Below are 21,218 nucleotides of genomic sequence, written 5' to 3'. Positions count from 1 at the left end.
TTCATCTTCTTGGTTCTTTCGGTAAAGTCATCACGTAGAAGGGAAATAATAAAATAATAAAAATAAAAACATAATAAAATAATTCTCACGACGTTTCGGCCACAACGCAGGACGGCTGCTTGCGTTGTGGCCGAAACGTCGTGAGAATTATTTTATTATGTTTTATTTTTATTATTTTATTATTTCCCTTCTACGTGATTTTACCGAAAGAACCAAGAATAGTAAGAAAACAAAGCCAAGAAGGAAGGAGACGCGACTCAATAATTGCGAAAGCAAGATGTCAAGAGGCGACTACTGCTCTGCGCAAAACGGGGGTGGGCAGGGTTTGTTTTTTACAGTCGGACCAGTTTAACGACTCCAAAGTGCATCAGCGGAGGAAGTTGTGGCAAGAAAAAGACATCCAAGCTGTTACCGTACCGAGTGTTCGTGTTGTGTGCGCTGTTGCTTGGGGTGAATTAACGCCGCACAAATGCCCCACCGACTCCAATTCACGCCGAACCTGAGACACGAACTTGAAGTGTCATACGACAAGACACCCGTTCCATCGACCGTACGTTTATTCTCGTCGATCCGGTATTTTTATTTATACAGCAATATGCTGCTGTTTCCATAGCCGGGGGATTTTCCGCCGCCTACGAAAGCAACCCACGACGGCTTCACAAAAGCAGAACCAAAAGTGGGACACACAATGCGTGGTCGAGGGAAGTTTTAATTATATATTTTTTTAAATCGTCGCGTTTGTCACGAAAGTTCGCACACACTCACTAGCTCGTGTCTACGCGTCGCCACAACATGCAGGAGGATCACACCACCGTGAACTGATTTAAGGTCATCATACATCCATCTGTCCATCACGTATCCACGAAGAAGGGACAGCTACGAGTCGAACCCACCGCTGCCGGTTCCACCTTCAGCCCGAGCGCGTCTCGCCGGCCACACAACAACTCGAGCCAACAACGTTCGTTCAAATCACGACGAGGCCCTCGAGTCAGCGTCGTAGGGCACCGTCATGGCCATGAGATCGAACGAGCAGACGCCGTTACTGACCCGCAGGCAGCAGCTGCCGGAGAGCGGCTTCGAGGGCAGGAGGATCGCGTGCGCCGCTCTCCTCTGCGCCGAGACCCTGGAACGCATCGCTTTCTTCGCGATCACGGGCAACCTGGTGCTCTTCCTCAACGACTCCATGGACTGGGACGGAGTGCAAGCCGCTCAGAACCTCTTCATCCTCATGGGCATCACCTACCTGGCCTCCCCGCTGGGCGGCTGGCTGGCGGACGCATACCTGGGCCGCCTGAGGACCGTGGTGGTCAGCCTCGTGATCTATCTCATCGGTGCCATCTCGTTCCCCCTGCTGAGCGCGCACGGGTCCAGGAGGGCCATCTGCGGCGCGCGCGAGGGGGTCCCCATCGTGAACGCGTCGTGTGCCGACGGCGGGTGGCGGCCGGGATGCCCCGAGTTGCCGGCGCCCTACTGCAGCGCGGTGATCTACGCGGGCGTCGTGATCATGGCCCTCGGGGTGGCATCCGTCAAAGCCAACATCACGTCGTTCGGGGCAGATCAGGTGTGGTTGGTGTTGGCGGTGGTGGTGGTGTTGTTATATCGATAGGGATTTTTTTTTGCGTGCGTCTGTTGTTGTTTGGTTGGTTGGTTTGGTTGTTGTTTGTTTTTTTCGTGGAGAAGGGGAAAGTGTTTTTTTATCGACGGATGACGGAATGTGTCGCGTATTTGTGTTTGTAAAATAACCAAAAAAAACGCGTCTCGGCGTGGCGCGCATCTCGAACAGGTTGAGTTGAGTCTCGGGGTGGGGTCGATGCTTCGTGTGCGTTGGCGGATAAGAAGAGTGCCTGATCAGAAAACCTTGAGTCGTACCGTATTTTCCGGAGTTGTAAGACACCCGTTGTTGTTGTTGTGTGTGTTTGTGTGCTGCGTGTAGATCAGAGACAGAGGCGCCGAGACCTTGCAGCGTTACTTCAACTTGTTCTACTGGTGCATCAACGTGGGGGCGATCGTGTCTCTGGGTCTTATCGGTTACATCCAACAGAACGTTAGTTTTTTGATTGGCTACAACATGGCCATTGGAGCGCTCTGCCTCTCCTTGCTCATATTTGTTGCCTGCAGCCCAAAGTACATCACCACACAGCCCCACCCCAGCGCCGTGCCTTACATCTGCAAGCTGATGTGCCTCTCCTGCTTTAGCAGAAGGCGACGACGCTCTTCTGATGTTCACAGGTAAAACTCATTTCTTTAGAATTGCTTTTTGTGTTTAGTTCTTAAGTCCCCCCCCCCTCCCGTCCGCCTGCTGCACCTCCGATGAGCAACGGTTGGCTGCGTGCGGTGCGCACGAAGTTCAGCACGCGTACACCTGATAGCCGTTTTACAATTTGATTGATGATCCAGCACTCACCGATTCACTTCAGCCACCCCACAAGTGGCGGTTCCTCACTCACCTCCTTATCACTCTTCTAACGCTTACCGCCTTAGCGACTGATGATCCAGTGTAGGGCTGAACGATGAATCGATTTCAAATCGCAATTTCAAACAATGTGGTGAGCAAATCGCAAAGGCTGTGATTCTTTGCGATTTTAAAAGTCCTTTTATTACTTCTTTTTGGAATTGTTTTATTTTATTTTGTTATAATAACTTTATTTATTTAACTTAACAATTGTTCTATGTTTGATTGTTCTATTTCAATGAAAACATTTTAATAATACACGTTGGAAGCCATTCATATATTTTAAGTTATCATCCTTGCATTAGAATATATAGAGCAGTTCATATTTTGATGGTATCATGTGGTAATAATGCTCCATCACATCTTTTAAATCTATTACACAGTGAATACTGAACTGAAGCTTGACTTAATTTTGTTTTTATCGCAAATCAAATCGCACTCACAATATCTGTCAGAAAAAGCGCAATTAGATATTTCCCCCAAATCATTCAGCCCTAATCCAGTAAACTTCACTCTTTGATTCCTCGACCCACGCATGTTGAGGACTCGTTGTCTTACCAGACTGACTTTAAGCCTCGTCCACACTCTGTTCGACCACCACGGGGCAGGTCACAACACTCCTATGTCTGCTTCGTCTCATGCCAATGCTCAGTATTGGAATCCAGCTCCCATCGTCTGTTTCACCAAGTTCGCACGACCTAGCCTCAATAAAAAAATATAAACAAATTATCGTTAAAGGTTATTTATTGCAATTTAAACAGTGTTCTTTTGTTGGTCTGGGAAGACTTTGATCCAGCAGTGGATTGATAATGGCTGGTGATGATGAAGATGATCATCACTGCCAGGAAAATTTGAGTAGTGGCGAATTTGTGAAACATTTATTCCAGACCAGTTAATCCAGTTTTGAATTAAGGATAACAGAGCCTGGTCAATAAATTGTGTTTACAGCTGCATTACCATCACAAGGTTAAATGCCGACTTTTACATACATCACTGTGAATGAACATTCAAATCGGTCTGATTTGAATCCGTGAGTGCCTCGGCATTTACATCGAGACAGCTGATCCAACGGTGTCTCAGCGGGGGAGCGAGTGGCTCACGATAGGAAGGTTGTTGGTTAAAAAAAAAGCCTGGTTTGTCAGTTTACTCCGCTCATCATCCTTCCTCCGGGGTGACTGAAATAATTTCGACTTTTGTGGGGAAGTCCTTTGGATGTACTCGCCCTTGCCATAGACACGTTGAGTTCGCACCACTGGCTCAATGCTGTAAGCGGAAGGACCCAGAACCGCCTCGATGCATATTTTTGAGAAGATATCATTGACTTATTAACACTATTCTTCGGGTTGGTTTTTGTCTCAGACCGTACTATGCGAACATAAATTAGTTAAATAATGTGCTGGTAACAAAGTTATAAGTTTTGTTAAGAAAATAAAAATATTAGTTTTATCAAGCAATTGAACAGAATTACTTGGTACTGTATATCAACGCGAATGCTTTTTGGTTACTTCCTCTATATAAAGGGTCCATGCTTTTGGAAAGTGCCAGAAAGAGTATCTTAACGAGAGTGGTCTGTACAATGTAAGACGTGTATGATACAAGTGGCGAATGGTGTCGGCAGAGCTAAATAGGTCATGGTTGAACTTTTGTTGAAATTGGATAGATTTTTCCATGGACAAAGATTCTTCCAGAACGCCTGGTACAATCTGCCCAATAGCCATAGTGCAACGTGGGTTGGAGTTTTAGATAATGCTCATTATATCAGTTCGTTTAGCCAAGTAATGGTTTGTAATTAAATCCCACGAGTAATTACCTCGTGTAGGAATCAGGAAACATACCGAGTCATTGTTTATACTGGTAGGAACCTCCTGGTTACACCAACCCACAGGGGATTATTGTGTCCGTCCATCCGTCGTGCAGGGAGGGGCTGGGTGGGGAGGGTGGGGCTGGGTGGGGAGGGGAGGGTGGGGAGGGGCTAGGTGGGGAGGGTGGGGAGGGGCTGGGTGGGGAGGGTGGGGCTGGGTGGGGAGGGAGGGGCTGGTGGGGAGGGGCTGGGTGGGGAGGGTGGGGCTGGGTGGGGTGGGAGGGGTGGGGCTGGGCAGGGAGGGGCTGATCACCCCGTGGTGCCCTTATAAAACTCAACGTTTAACCTACTCACGCCGGCTTGTGCCCGCCCTCACAGTCGGCCATATTTGCGGAATACACCACGCCGCCGTTGACCCTGGCCATTGACCGAGCAACCCAACGTTCCTACCAGCTCCCTCCGCAGGAATGTGTTATACGGCAATACAGTACTGCAGTTCAGGTTTGAGAATTGTATTCTTTTCAATTGTAAATCAAGACTGAATTGCATATGTAAGTATATATTATGTATGTATGCGTGTATTTTGTTTTACTTTCCATGTCTTATCATGCAAGGGATCAGAGGAATAATTCAATTGAAGATGTACCCGATGTGTCTGAGAACGATGTCAAGAGCCTGGGTCGTATAATTCTGGTGTTCACAGCCATGATACCCTATTGGATGGTGTACTTTCAGGTGCGTCTCACAATGTCGCACACTGCATGGCCCACGCACAACAGAGTTGTCATTGCGAATGTCATCATTCAACATTTGATTTTGTTATTTCATGTTACAGAGGCAAAAACATTTCCTCGAAGATAACCGAAAAAATACGTTCCAACATGTTTACCAATGCGAAAGGGATCTTTTTATAATCATAATTAGGTAATCCACAGGAGAATGTGTATTTACGTTATCTGAACAAATGATGGAAATTCAACGTAGACTTAACGTTTTATAATTACATAAACATTCAGTTGGGCATGAGTAAACTGTTCATCTCAGCCTTTATTTTTGAATGTTAGTGTCATTGTTAAATCACTGATCAATGCAAATATGATTGATTTACCATACGATATTAATCAGGATGTTGCATTGGTGTGATGGTTAGCATGCTGGACTTACAAACCAATGGTCACCGGTTCGATCTCCTGCCGCAAAAGTGTAGGCAATGAGCAAGTGTCTCGAATGACCTCACCTCTGTCCGCCCAGTAGTTCGAATAGGATCGCCACAGTGAGTCGATCAGCAAGGTTGTACGTAGTGGAATATAATGTGTTGACTATTCCCACGCCTTCCGAGATGTCTGACCATTGTGGAAGAGTAGGCCAAATAGCTTCTCTAGGGGGCTCTGCGGATGTCTCTTTTGTGGAGGCCCTTCCACCAGCAGTGGCATCAGTGCAGGTTCACTGAACCGCCAACGTTGTAACTGTTTGGTAATAACGATTTATTGAAGAAGGTTGTGGCTCCATTGGTACCTCATTTGCCAGTAAAAAATATGATAATTGTTTTTTTTACCCTTTTATCTGGCAACAAAACTGACATCTTTTTTTACGAGGAGTCATGTTTGCATAGACCACAATACCTGCAGTCATAATGCAAACAAAAACATAACTCTGATAATGTATGCACTGTCCTTGAAGTTGATTGGTCCACACCCGAGACAGCTTTCCTTAGAGCCTAGTCTCACATGGGTTATGTTTTTTGTTTGCATTCCGACTGCAGGTATTGTGGTCTATGCAAACATGACTCCTTGTAAAAAAGGTGTCAATTTTGTTGCCAGATAAAAGGGTAAAAAAAAACAATTATCAAGGTTGTGGCTTTATATATTAATATTTCCAAAGCAGTTTTGTTCACGTATATTGTCTCCGTAACCTCCCATGTTCTTTCTACTCAGATGCAGACAACATACCAGCTCCAGAGCCTCCATTTGCAGATCCCAAAAATCTTCAATACCACCTCTTCTGGCAACTGCTCTAGTTCACCATCGCACGTGGTAGGTACGGGTGCATATGTACGATGCTCTAGCGAAGTAATTCAAGTTTAAATCGGGGGGTGGTGGGATCTTCAATTTCTGAAGGTGAACAGAAAATGTTTGCAGTAATTTCTCTCGCTTTGCTCAGAGCAACGGCAGTGCATCAAGAAGTGCACTGGATACGTTTTAACAGCATCTTGCAACGGTGCAATTTGAGAGGAAATTGCCTTGCCAGATAGGGGGAAGCTTAATCAAGCACATATAGCCGACAATCAACTGAAACGGCTCACACTCACGTCTAACTCAGAAACATCAGCGGGGTGTCGGGCAAATCACTTTCTGAAAAGCTCTCTAAGTGTGGCTGTAGTAATAAAACTGTTTTCAGTTGATTAGAGTATAGATTTTTTTTTTACTTTTTTGAGTGGCATAGGCTAACAAAAAAAAAGTAATCAATACCACAGACAATTGTGAAGAAGCCATGACAAGCTCTATCCAAGTGTTCTTGTGTTCTCTTATCGGTTGGATTTTAACGGGTGTTTGCTGTGTGCATTAGATAGGGTGTTTGAAACACCAATGCCAAAATAACAACTTGCACTCATGCGGATACAATCTCCAAAATGCACAGGATAAATGACAATTTTTATTAAAGCAGGTGTATGTTGTACATATAATATCAGTAATTTTAAAGTATAATATGGGGAAAATAAAGTTATAACATGAGAACAGTATAATATTTTACAATACTAGCAGCACGACTTGGCTTGCCGGAGGTAAATAACACAATGTATACACCAGTACAGACCGATGTGGCATAGAATGGCAGGCACAGACAAACATGTATTTGATGAAATAAGTAATTTAGACGTATGGTAAGACATTTTATTTATTTCTTAACAGCGCATACATTTAGAATTATACACTGTATTTCATTCATAACAGCGGTACGTGATTATTTTACTCCATGACTGAGAAATACGGTGTGAGGCTTGGGTCACATTTCGCCAATTGCGGTGTCGACAGCTGCTTCAGGGGAAAATGATCGGCGAACGAGAACGTTTTGCCAAAAGTTCCCAACTAAAAAATACAAGCCGTCTAATTTATTAGACGGCTTGCTATTTACAAGCCGATGTTGTTCCATGGCGCTGCCACTAAATTGGGTGTGGCTTTGGTGGTGCCAACAAGAAGAGTTTTACTGCTGGGCAGATTTACATTCCCTCTACCACTCCTCGTTAGATGCTGCTCTCATCTAATAGTCAGCACACTGGGTTTGCCAATCTCTCAGGTCGTTGGTTCGATCGAGTGGTTGTGGTTCGATCGGCACCTCCGATTAGCACGGTTGGCTACGTACGCACGGCGCGAAAGAAGTTAAACGTACTTACATACGTGTGTGTGTGTGGCAGTTGAAACAATGGGAAAGTCAATTTCCCCTCAGTTTCTTTACGCCCAATTGGCTGAAGATATACCACGATGGATCGGCAGGCTGCGTGTGGTGGGGCATCGTGTGGGTACTCCCACTTCGTCCAATTAGTCTGGCCAGCGTGGAATAATAGCCCAAAAATACCATCTAGAGCTGCCTCGAGTGGAGTTCCTTCTGCCAGAAGTGGTGTGAGAAAGCAATTGCAGGGCTGCACCTTTGTCTTTTCATCAAGCATACCAAGGCTGCTGCTTTTGGCACGGATCTGTGTTTGGCGTTTCTCAGATGTCGGTAAGCACTGCTGAGTCATACAGTGCTTGCGTCGTCAGCTATGTAAATGGCTACATTCATTAAAATGTTGTTCAAATCGTTATATAATCCGACTGAAAATTCAAAATAATAATGGATTATTGGGGAAGAAGGAGGGCCGGCACGGGCATGGGCGGTTTAATCATATGACGCGTTTTATCTAATGCGTATTCTCAGTAACAGGAAACGCATCGTGATTTATATAATACTTTATGCACTAAGGCCTCACTCTAGTATATGGAGAAGTTACATTCCGGTTACTATACTGCCGGAAAATATTCCTGAATTGTGTGTAATGCAACAGTATTTGGCTTGGTTTCAAATATTCATAGGGCATCTGCAGACAAGTAACCAGATTTATATGACGTTTTTTTTACGACTTATAAAGATTTGGCACCCAATTCTTGAGGCATCATGACAGCTCTTTTTAAAATCACATAAAGGAACTGGAACATGTATATTTCACGATTGTCTTGTCCCGCACGAATATTTGTATAAACTGGCACAGATGTGACAACATTTCCCATCTCGTTAAATATATAGGGAAGTGGTCACATGTGTGTAATATTTTAAACTGTCTGAATATTTTAACCAACAAAAATGTTTCCTTTTTTCAGGGGAACACTACACATTGATTATAACATACAGTAGATTTGAATTGTTTGCATGGCTTACAGTTTGATCTATTAATAAATAATATAATCTAATTTGCAGGTCACAATTAAACTACTGTGTTGTTATGAAGGAATGTTGCCTCCACTAAAACTGAATAACCACTAAAACTGAATAACCACTAAAACTGAATAACTACTAAAACTGAATAACCACACAGGAATTAATCGCGCCCCGTGATTAGACCGGGTTCTCAAATGAGGCAAGTTGATGGTCTCAGCTCTTTGATCAGTGACTGCTAAAAAAACATTCATTATAAATCTGGCTTTACACTTAATTTGGCAAAAATGTCACCTCCTGAGAAAAAAAAAACTGTTTGACCGTAATATGCCAATCTCATAGTCGGGTATTGTAAGTGAAACGCTTACTGTGTATTGCTGGGCTGGGGCACATTTCCCTTGCTGAGGGCCGAATAGGACTTTTAATTATTGTACCTTTGGCGGTCAACCAAACATGAACAAACACACCTTAATTTTTATTCAATAAAAATTATAAAAATTATTTTGGTTCACCTTTACCGCACTCATGCGATTCCTGTGCCTGCTTCTCATGGACATGCTGATGAACGGGGCTGCAGTTCCCAAGTAGACACACAGCCAGTTGAGTTGTTTGCAGTAATGGACAAAAGATCATTTGCGAGCCGTTTTTAACTATTTCACTTTTAATATTTTTTCTTTTACCAAGTAAAGCCCACTGAGCTATACTGTATAGCTCTTTTTCAGAAGCGACATGGCCAAAAATGATATCTTAACGAAGTGGCTTATTGTGTGGAAATCTATAGCAGCCAAATACTCTAAATACATGTTGATTCTAAATGTGGAGGGAAAAACCGGAGGACCTGGAGAAAAATTCCACGCCACCACGGGGAGAACACGCAAACCCCAAATATACAGCGGGCGTCAGGGTCGGGATCGAACGAACGACCTCCTCTATACCAGGAGAGGAAGTTAACATCTGGCAATCGTGGTCGACCTTATGTGGGCCGGAAACCATGTGAAAGCAAGTCGTGGACCATGCTAGGCCCACAGGAGTCGTAGGTTCTCCACCTGGTATAAAGGGGGAAAAAACAACACAAATCATTTTCTTCAGAAGCCCTGTGAAACATCTCTTCCGCAGTCATTCTCAATCGCATGGGGGGTGGGGTGGGGGGTCCCACTATTATGGCAGATTTGGATCCTTCATTTCATGACACGAAACCGTTAGCACAATTGGAATAGATTGGGAAAAGAAAAACACAAAAAGGATAGCATAAAAAAATGCTCAACAGAATTAGAATTGAGACCAAGCTGAAATTTATATTGATGGTTAAAGAAAATGTCGGGGGGGGGGGGTGAAACCACATTGGGGTCATTACAGAGCTTCAGATGAAGGTAAAAAAACACTCCCCAGGCATATGAATAACAGATAAAGCGAAATATGTAATGCATTATATCAAGTCTGTGAATGTATTATCATGAATTAAATTCATTTACACTACAGACGCCTGAAAAAATCCCAGAAAATATGTTTTGAGTACGTGTATGAGCTAAATGTAAACGAATTATTTAAATTTCGATTTAAAGCTTTCGTGACTGCAGGGATTCATCTTCTTGGTTCTTTCGGTAAAGTCACGTAGAAGGGAAGTAATAAAATAATAAAATAATAAAAATAAAACATAATATTATTATGTTTTATTTTTATTATTTTATTACTTCCCTTCTACGTGACTTTACCGAAAGAACCAAGAAGATGAATTATTTAAAATTAACCCAACACGATACAGTTCTGAAAACACGTTTACCTTCAATTTCTTCCTTTGTGTCATAAAGTGCCAAAGTGCACAGATTAACAGAAAAACATATGAAAGTGAATAATATTATGATATATGTTAATGATGGAATATTTACCCGTCTCATAATACCAGGAATTTGCGTGCATCTCCCTCAGCAGATATTCAAATGTATATTTCGTGTTAGACTTAAAGATACATTTTTTTAAAATATGTAAATATGTGCCGTACAAAGTTGGAATCTTTGCAATGTTGTTGTAAAAACCTTCGTGTGGAGCAATGTCCTCTGGCTTCCTAATTATAGATCTCGCCCTGACTGTGGCAGTACGGCACGACGCAGCTGCCAAATTGGCTGTCTGCTTCACATTCTCTCTTCGGAGGAAACACTGACATGCCAAGACGTTGACAAGTGCCTCGGTCAGGGATTGAGTTAACGTGACTTATTGGACAGTACAGACTAATGGAACAGGTGTGCGTGCATAACTCAAGCCAATGTGCATCTATAGGCCCTGCGAGACGAGGAGTGTGTATTGGTGATGAATTAATTGGTAACAAGTCGCATATAAACCCAAGGACACGTAACACCAATGTGATTAAACGGGATGAAGCCGGAGCTCGTGTTTTTAATTTGAACCTGTGGATGGGCGACTTTGTTCCCGTCTGCTGAGATCTCCTGTCACTCCCTTAAAGGGCCTCAATTCATTATTCCTGATAACTGAGAGGATTCTTTAACGTTACATTTAAGCAATGTGACATTCAATTAAACACCGTCAGGTGATGGACGTCTGAGGTTGCATAGTGGCCTTTTGTATTGATAGTTTAAAAAGTTCATTTTATGCAGCTCGGCACGATGGAATTTAAATTTTCGTCGAGAATGTCGCAAATAAATTACTTGGCTCCAATAATTTTTGCAAATCTGAGATACGGCTTGGACTTTTCTAAGCATTAACGTGTTTATTCCCCTGCAGTATTTTCAGTACTTTAATACCTTCACGAAAAATATGGTGTTACATAACATACTCCTTGGGGTTTTCGGTAAAGGTAAAAAATTTAAATAAATTAACTCACGACGTTTCGGAAACAACACAAGCCTCCGTCATCAGGTGTAACTGCTCCAGTAAAATTGCTGTAGCGTATGAAGAGAGCTATTCAGAGACACGTGTTTTTTTATATAACAACTAGCAGTAGTACCCGGCGTTGCCCGGGTGAAAAATATATTTCTTAATAACCTTACATATATACACACCCTCACCACTCACCACTCACCCTCACCATTCACCCTCACCACTCTCCCTCACCACTCATCCTCACCAATCACACCCTCACCAATCACCACTCACCACTCACCCTCACCACTCACCACTCACCACTCACCCTCACCATTCACCCTCACCACTCTCCCTCACCACTCTCCCTCACCACTCTCCCTCACCACTCATCCTCACCAATCACACCCTCACCAATCACCACTCACCCTCAACACTCACCCTCACCATTCACCCTCACCACTCTCCCTCACCACTCTCCCTCACCACTCATCCTCACCAATCACACCCTCACCAATCACCACTCACCCTCACCACTCACCCTCACCACTCACCCTCACCACTCACCCTCACCACTCAACCTCCCCTCACCACTCACTAATCACCACTCACAATCGCCACTCACAACCGGCCTCACCATTATATTTTTGCCCCAGTCAACGCCGGATATTTCCCATTCGTAGCAGTTTATATCAACTCTATAAGCAACTTATATTAAACAGGAAGCGCGATCCTAAAGTAATTTACAACCTTCGATTAGTCCTTTGTGCGATTCAAAGAATCGATTCGTGGCATGTTGGGGGTTTACATTTTGAATGATAGAGTTTTATTTTCATTGTTATTTAATTTTTTAATTTTGTCAGGAGTTTTTAATTACATTTTTGCCCCGGTCAACGCCGGATATTTCCCGTTCGTAGCAGTTTATATCGACTTTAACCAACTTATAGTAAACGGGAATCGTCCGAATCTAAAGGAATCTACAACCTTCGATTCCATTGCGCGATTCAGAGAATCGATTCTTGGCGCGTCGGGTTTAAAAGTAATTACACAGTTGTTTTTTCATTGGTATGTAATGTTTGAAAGTTTTCATAAGATTTTAAATGTATTTTCCCCCCGGGCAACGCTGGGTATATCGAGTTTATACCACAAAGTCGTGGCTTGACACGGGTGGGGTGTCGAGGCCTAGTACCGTGCAGAGCCTCCGGCCTCGCCTAGATTGCCCATTCGGCTGAGGCTGGGTACCGGGGCCGTTACCCCCCCCCCCCCGCGCTACAATAATACTGTGTAATCGCTATAATTTTATTATCTACCGACCCTATAATAGTAATTGCACACATTGTTGTGGGGGGGGGGGGGGAGTGAAGAGGACGTGAAACTTTGATGAATTTACCTCAGAGTCGCGTGGTGGGTGTCGAGGCCTAGTACCGTGCAGAGCCTCCGGCCTCGCCTAAATTGCCCACCCAGCTGAGGCTGGGTACGGGTGCCATTCCCCCCCCCCCCCCCCCCGCGCTACAATAATAGTGTGTAATCGCTATAATTTTATTATCTACCGACCCTATAATAGTAATTGCACACATTGGGGTGGGAGGGGAGTGAAGAGGACGTGAAACTTTGATGAATTTACCTCAGAGTCGCGTGTTAATGCGTGCGCATATTTTTAACGGGAATTAAAAATGTCGTCCACCCGGCAGCGAATGCGTCGCTACCCGTTGCCAGGGGCAACCGCCGTCCAATGAAACTGCGTATGGTCCGGCGACACACAGACACACACACAGACAGACAGACAGATTTGCGATTTTATATATATAGATTAGGACGTGATCCATATGTAGATACCGAACTTAAATAATACAAATAAATTACAGAGAAAACCGATCCGTGAATATCCATCCACGCCACCGTCTTCCTTTGCCGTGAGTAGCCATTGCTTTTTCAGTATTAAAAAAAGAACGTCATTCGACAGCAGTGGGATATCTATAAATGGTACGCCCTGTTTGTCATGTTATACAGGCACGCGGTCGGGCCAATTGAGCACATTGGCCTCATTAGCAGTATCCACGCAAGGCATTTGGAGTGCCCACCTTGAAGATTTTGTGCACGTATAACTCCTCGCCGCAACCCTACGCGTACGTTTGCGAGTCACGTTGGCCCACTATTTTTGTTTTAAGTGATCAATTACCCTTACCAATTACCGGTTCAATTGCACAGCTATAATTGGATTGACGCGAAAATTCTCACCTCCGTTTCTGCAATGTGCCGCTGGACGAGAGGTGATGGGCAGGGCTTGGTGACATCGTGGGCAGGATGTTGGGGGCGGCCACCAGTTTTAAAGGGGTGCCAATAATCTACAACAAAATGTCAATACTATTTTTAGTGAATTAATAGAGTTAATTAATGGAATACATTAATCGAATTAATTGATGTAATGAATTAACTAAGAATTCCAGCTCTAATATGGAATTATTCTTAGTAAGTGTGGTCGAGGATTAAAAGTATGTGCTGGTGGGTTGCTCGCTGCTAAGTTGGCAGGAACAATTATTTAAGATTTAGGATTTCCACACAACTCATGCTCAACTTCAAATTTAGCACTCTTTGGAAGAACGTAATCAACCAGGTAAAGTGTTGACTGTTGTGTTAGCCGACTCTCTGTGTTGCATTGCATTACATTTATAAGTTTACTATGTTTGTTTTCTCAAACTTCCAATTTCTCTCCCCCTGCCGCTCTCATTGACATGCAAATGTTTCTGCTCCACCCCCCTCTCTTTATATAAATGCCTCGTCACAGAGGCCTTGCTTCTCTGTGGGTCTCTGTGTGTGTCTCTCTCTCTGTGTTTGTCTCTCTATGTGTCTCTCCCCCATGTGTGTCTCTCTCTCTGTGTGTCTCTCTCTGTGTGTTTGTCTCTCTCTCTCTCTGTGTCTCTCTCTCTGTGTATGTGTCTCTCTCCGTGTCTGTGTTCTCTCTCTCTCTCTGTATATGTGTCTCTCTCCGAGCTTGCATTCATTCACACCTGATGACGGTTGCTTGTGTTGCAATTGAAACGTCGTATTCTATTATTTATTTTCTTTTCTTTCTACGTGACTTTACCGAAAGAACCAAAGAGTAATTATTTAAGAAATGTCAGCTCAATGCAAGGCAGCTAGGTACCACGACAAAATAAGTGTTGGGTCTACGTAGCCATATGAATGTCACGATAATTACATTTGCCGTTTGACAGGCAACGCACATCTGTGAATTCAATGTGTGGCATTCTAAGTGGCTTTGATATTCCAGAAATCCAAGTGTTTAATTTGCCTCAATAAATGTGAGAGTCAGACTTTACTGTGTTTGAATCCAAATGCAAGTTTTGGCATGCAGACTGAACAGAAACTAGTGAATTATTTTTTCCGGAATATATCTGACGGCTGCATACTATTTACAAACATGGGATGTTAACAGCACAAAGCGGACGGTACATCATAAGTCTGTAACTGTTGGCATACACCACGATCATGGTTGGCTGCGTACGGTGCGAAAGAAGTTCAATTTACAGTACATATCAAGGATTTGTGTACAATTAAAGATATGCATATAAACTTTGCTTGAGCATACCTTGACAATATCATTAGTCATGGTCAATACACTGCCGAATGAAGGCCTCCCCAAACTGCCATCATCTCTTACGACCGTGTGATGTAAGAATCCACCTAGCACATGCACACGAGCTGATTCAATTGCTCCATCTCATCAGCGGACGACCTCTCGGATGCATTCTGTACCTTAGTTGCTGCTTCATCATTATCTCGTCTTGCATAGCGTTACACATCGCCTTAGTCCAAGGCACTTTACGATAATTATAAAAAATGTACATCAGACGATGGTGGTTAAAAATAAAGAGTGGGGTTATTAAAAGTCGTGGCGTAGCTACGGTGACAGGACAGGTGGGAGTGGTTAACGAGGGGTTGCGGTAGTGATAGGGGTAGTGATCCTGATAGGGGTAGTGATTATCGGTGGGGTAGAGATAGTGATAGGGGTAGTGATAGTGGTTGGGGTAGTGATAGGGGTAGTGACAGGGGTTGGGGTCGTGATATGGGTAGTGATAGGGGTAGTGACAGGGGTTGGGGGTAGTGATAATTGTTGGGCTAGGCCTGACCGTAGCTGGGGGGCCGGGGCAGGGAGTAGCAGTAGGACAGACAAGGGAGAAGAGATGGGTTGTCTTCAGGGAGGAACGGATGCAGGTCAGTGAAGATGATTGCTTTGTGTTCGTGCCCACCGGTCATCATCCCTTCTACTGACGTGTCCTGCCAAAACCCAAAAACTTTTTCTTCACGGTTTTAATATCTTTAACCTGCGTGTGTTCTCTAACCCACGTGTTCTTCTTTGTAGATGTAAATCCAAGCGTGCATCTCTCTCCATGCTTCTTTGCACACTCTTTAGTTTGTGTTCCATTCTATTTGTTATTCACTGTGTGTCTGACATCTTCGTCAAGCACGTATTCTGTACTAATTAACATGACCTTCTTGGCCAAAAGATGTCCATTACAGTATGTAACATAATTATACTATAAATTAGTTCCTCTGCTATTCTCATATTGTGCCATCGCGGCTGTGCATTTCTGCAGCACATTATTTCGTCATTTCACTGCATTTACGTTTTGTTTTTGCGTTCACAAAAGCGATCAACGGTGTCCCGACAGACACTGCTTCCAGAATGAGGGGTTATACACACAACTCCACATTGCCCGACGGCCGTCACAAAACATCCTGGTCACGATCCAGTCCTCACCTGGCCTGACTATAAGAGTGGCTGTGAAGTCCCTATACCCTTGTGTTAAAAAGCTTAACTTGCACCCAGATGTGCCACGGTGGCTATGAGATGTTAACTACCTCGCCTGGTATACAGGAGGTCATGGGTTCGATCCTGACCCTGACACCTGCTGTTTATTTGGAGTTTGCGTGTTTTCCCCGTGGTCGCGTGGATTTTTCTCTGAGTCCTCTGGTCTTTCCCCCCACGTTCATAAACGTGTTTAGAGTATTCGGCTGCTATAAATGTCCACATCATGATAAGCCATTTCGTTGAGCTATTATTTGTGGCCAGGTCACTTCTGAAAAAGAGCTGTATCGCTCAGTGGGCCTTACCTAGTAAAATAAAATATTTATAGTAAAGGGACTTATCACCCACCCTCGAGGAATACTTATCACTCCACATTGTGCAAAGTAAGGTATAGTAGGCCCACTCAATGCACACAGGTATCAACTTTACCATATTAACATACGTACAATGTATTGAGCGCGAGGGTGATTGATTAAGAGAGTCACTGCATCACACGCTTTCGGGTGCGCTTTCAGGTGCGCTTCTGCGGCCGTCTGAAATGCTCTTCCGATATTAGAAAGCCACTTTGAGATACGCGCTTTCAAATCTGGATCGAAAACCCATTTCTCTCGACCTAATTTTTGTATTCAGCTGTGTTGTCCTTCCACTCGCAAAAAAGTTCAATATCCGTGCAAAATACTTACAATAAGTTGGTGCGTTTTTTTCTTTCACAGTTCCCCACCGCGTGGTTCACGCTGTTTGACGCGCTGCTGCTGCTGGTGCTCATCCCAGTGGCGGACCGCGTGGTGTTTGTGTGGCTCGCACGCCGGGGATTTCGCCCCGCTCCTGTCCTCCGTATGGCTGTTGGCATGATCTTTAGCCTCAGTTCTGCTGTGGCTGCAGGTCTGTGCTGAAGCCCCTTACACCCTCCCGAAAAACCGTGCACAATGGTATACTCGTGCCGTGCTGCAACAACAACAAAAGTGGGGAGGCAGATTCATTAGTGTAGCGCAGGGACCGCTGGTAAAATTGATTTATATTTGTTTACTTATTGACTTACCAGTTTACTTGCGATTGTGCCGGAATGCTCAAGAGCACCGTATAGTGCTAATTTAAAGAACATCTTTTGCAGGTAATTGAGGGTCCATGTTACATGCTGAGGGTGGCTAATTTTGGATATTAACAGCACCTCTCAATTGCGTTCCTTTGCAGAGTGGTGTCAGATCCGCATTGCTAGTCAGAGGATGCGTGCTGCATATACACAATGTGTGATTATAGATGAACTTTAAACCATCGAATTGATTGCGAATGCTATATTCAGACCTATTATAGATCCAATCTCTTTGTTTGAAACCCTCACCTGCCATAATGCATGTTTCAAGGACAGTCTTTCCCAAAACACATGCAAAAGACATAATCAAGATATAACGACAACATATGATCTTTTCAGCATAATTGTGAGATATGAGATATGATGCATCATCGTGGAATAGAAAGACTAACGTTTTTAAACACCAATCACTACGCTGGCATTTAAGTGCAGAAGTTTGAACGATTCACGTCGACTGATATGTAACTTGCTTTCTTTTTTCACACTTTTGTTATGTATGCTAGATGTTAGTTACAAACTGCACCTCTCCATAACAAAGGCTCAGTCCTTTGTTATGCAGTCTATTCTTAGTCTTAAGCCTCACCTTACCATATTAATAAAAAGTGTGCCGTTCCTGGCCCTTCCCCCCTCAACCATTATATATACGGGGTAGTATTTCTTGTGATCTCTCATTTACTTGATACAGCTGTCGTGGCTGTGACGGTTCCACCTGAAGACGGAAGCTTGTGTTGCCTCCGAAACGTCGTGATTTTTATTTTATTTTTTATTTTATTTTATTTTTATGAATTTATATTTTTTACCTACGTGACTTTACCGAAAAAAAACCTAAGAATATGATATGTAACGGTAACTGGTATTGGATTCGAATGTGATTTTCGAGCAGTGTTATTCTCGTGTGACTTTACACCGCATGCTGCTCGAGTGCATTGCCGAGCAAACTCGAGATGCAACGCGGAAGTTGCCGGTTCAATCTCGCGGCGTGCCGGCCAAAACAAGAGGCGAGTCCGTTGAACGTCATTGCCTCCCTCCCCCAGGCAGGATTAATGGATACCACCAAAGTTCGTTGATTGGCAGGTCGCGTGCAGTGGGGTAAAACGTGGGTTCTCCCACTTCTTTTTTTTAACAAGGAGTCATGTTTGCATTGACCACAATACCTGCGGTCGGAATGCAAACAAAAAACACATAACTCTGATAATGTATGCACTGTCCTTGAAATCGATTGGTCCACACCCGAGACAGCTTTTCTTAGAGCCTAGTCTCACATGGTGTTGGACCAGATGTGTCTTGGCTGGCGTGGAAGAGTAGGCTAAAAATGCCCTCCTAGAGAGGGACGTTCTTATAGCTTCCTCGAGAGAAGTGGTTCTTAACCGTTGCTGCAGTCTTGTACCCCTTTGGTTCTCAATTGTAAAAAAAAAAAGTATAATGTTAATAAGTACATAGGTTTGATGAAACCGATGAAGCTGTGCTTACGTGCCCGTGCTTAACTTGTGTTTCGATTATTTACCTTCTAAAAAACATCTGGCCATGTCTCCCACACCCAGAAAGGGCATCTCGCACCCACCCAGGCGATGCGTAAACCCCAGGTTAAGAACCACTGCTCCAGAGAACGCCCTTCTGCCAGCAGTAGCATGAGCAAAAGGCATGTTGCAGAGCTGCACCTTCACTTTCATGTAACCATCCGACGACGTGCTTTTGCTGTGCACGCACACAGGTCTGTTGGAGTCGGAGAGGCTAAACCGTGTGTATCGCAGAGAAGTGGTGACGCAGTGTATTGGTCACTCCGAGTACGAGGCGGCCAGTCTGACCGTCTGGTGGCAGCTGCCCCAGTTCCTGTTGGTGGGACTCAGCGAGCTGCTCACCAGCATTGGAGGTACGTGCGGCATCTGGTGGAAGGTCCATCGGCGGCGTTAAGTGAAGTCAACACCGTGATGTTCCGCTCAAGTGAGCGTTTAGGTCAGTGGTCCTTAACGTGGGGTGCATGCGCAAACCCCCGCCGAGGGTGTGTCATCAAAACCTATGCATTAGCGTTATACATCTTTGTAACAAATGGGAAGCAAAGGGGTGCAAGGCTGCAGTAAATGTTAAGAATCGCCGGTCTCTGCGGTGCTCATACCCAGTTTACAGTCCCCGAGCTGGTGGTGGATATTCCACATTCCTATGGCGGGTCCACAGGACGACCGTTGTTGACCTCCCCCCCCCACCCCACAGAGTGGCACTGATGATGGGCGGAGTCAACACTCCAATCAGGACAATAATTTGACACCTTCCAATTGCAGGCCGCTTGCTCGACCTCTAAACGACCAGGTCGGACGTCGTTAATTTGTTTACAATCTGCTCTTCCGACAGTATGTGGTCAACGTGTCTTGTGTTTTTTTTGTGTGATATGCCCTTGGAACGATTTACACAGCAATTTGGATTTATGTAGCGTCCAAGGGTGGAGCACAGTGGTGAGTGCACTCTGCTACGAGTTTGTTTACTGGCAATGGGCTAAGGTCAGTGGCAAATGATATCCCCCCCCTGTCCCCCCCTCCCATTCAACAAACCTGCATTGACTAGCATGGTGAAGTATGGTCAAGCAACCCCATTGATCCAGCAGTGAATTGGCAAAGGGCGCTGTAAATATGATTACAAGGAATGTCATTCTTTGGAGGAGAGTGGTCAGCCATGTGGGGTGTGTTGGCTGTTGTGTTGGCCGGCTCTCTGTGTTGTGTTGCATTGTGTTTCTAAGTTTACTATGTTTTTTTTTTCTCATTCATTCTTACCTGATGACGGTTGCTTGTGTTGCAATCGAAACGTCGTATTCTATTATTATTTGATTTGATTTTCTACGTGACTTTTACCAAAAGAACCAAAGAGTAATTCCTGCAGTCACGAAAGCTTCGAATCTCGTTTTTACAGTTTCATGAATAAGATACCGTGGAAACATTGCAATTCATTGAAACGTCACCAATTAACATCGCATTACTCGGTAACGTGAACTCTTTTTACCATGACTAAAGATGTCACCATCAAGAGGTGCATGGCTTTAGTCGCTTTAATTACCATCACATTACCACTCGTCATCTTTACGCACGTCACCGTAACATTCAGAACCTTTCTCAAGCCTCGTACTTGTCACGTGGTCTCTGCATAAATTTGAAGAATCACTTTCGTACTTAGACTCAAAACATGAAAGTGATAACAGCAATAACTTACTTGCATGCAGTGGGCTGGTGATGTGTTTTTGTTTTTTACGCGGCAATTTAGGGAATTTTTTCGTTTCTACTCTAATCTATAATTACGATCTTAGTCCTCCTACCAAATCACCCGGAATGCACCCCATCTTGTCAGATATCAGAATCTAAGTACGATTGAGCCTGGATATTGCTTTCATGGGTGACTGCCATGGATCGAACAGGTGCTATAGGCTACTGCAGAGTTACGTTGTGTACAGCAGCAGGCAGCGCAGCAAAAAATGCATTGTTGTAATCATAATTTAAACTTGTAACGGTATTTGCTCACTCTCGAAGAAAGAGAACAAATCAGAGGTGTGAGCAATCAAAGGCAAGAAGGCAGCCAGGCTGGTGAGCCTGCGCCAACAATTTCCCAAGCTTTGGAGTCCTCTATATATATCAAGATGTTTTCAGTCAATTAATGAAGTGTAAACATGTGGGAGGAAACTGGAGCACCCGGAGAAAGCCCACACAACGCGAGGGGGTTACACGCTATCCCATACAGATGGAACAGGTGGAGTCCACATTTGGTATACCGTACTCTCCTGGCAACTCAGGCTATGGCACCTCGACGTTCACGGCAAGGTAGTTTCACAACATCTGTGTGATCCCACCCAATCCTCACATCCACA

At 44.2% G+C, this 21,218-nt stretch overlaps 1 protein-coding gene across 2 annotated transcripts in view; it reads left to right on the top strand.

Moving 5' to 3' along the window:
* Positions 1-228: 228 nt before the first annotated feature.
* The window catches only part of LOC144719430 (solute carrier family 15 member 4-like), a 28,297-nt gene continuing 7,307 nt past the window's right edge, over positions 229-21,218 (top strand). The window contains exons 1-6 of one of the 2 annotated variants that reach the window (XM_078595331.1): positions 229-1,561; positions 1,934-2,229; positions 4,868-4,988; positions 6,188-6,286; positions 16,998-17,166; positions 19,086-19,244. In XM_078595331.1, coding sequence (XP_078451457.1) covers positions 1,010-1,561; positions 1,934-2,229; positions 4,868-4,988; positions 6,188-6,286; positions 16,998-17,166; positions 19,086-19,244 — 1,396 coding nt within the window. In that variant the 5' untranslated portion in view covers positions 229-1,009. The remainder of the gene's footprint in view (positions 1,562-1,933; positions 2,230-4,867; positions 4,989-6,187; positions 6,287-16,997; positions 17,167-19,085; positions 19,245-21,218) is intronic. The other variant, XM_078595330.1, reaches the window with a different exon arrangement.

This window comes from Lampetra planeri, chromosome 6 (genome assembly GCF_965212315.1).
Source record: "Lampetra planeri chromosome 6, kcLamPlan1.2.h2, whole genome shotgun sequence".
Taxonomy (NCBI): Eukaryota; Metazoa; Chordata; class Hyperoartia; order Petromyzontiformes; family Petromyzontidae; genus Lampetra; species Lampetra planeri.
This window is presented reverse-complemented; position numbering and strand designations above follow the sequence as displayed.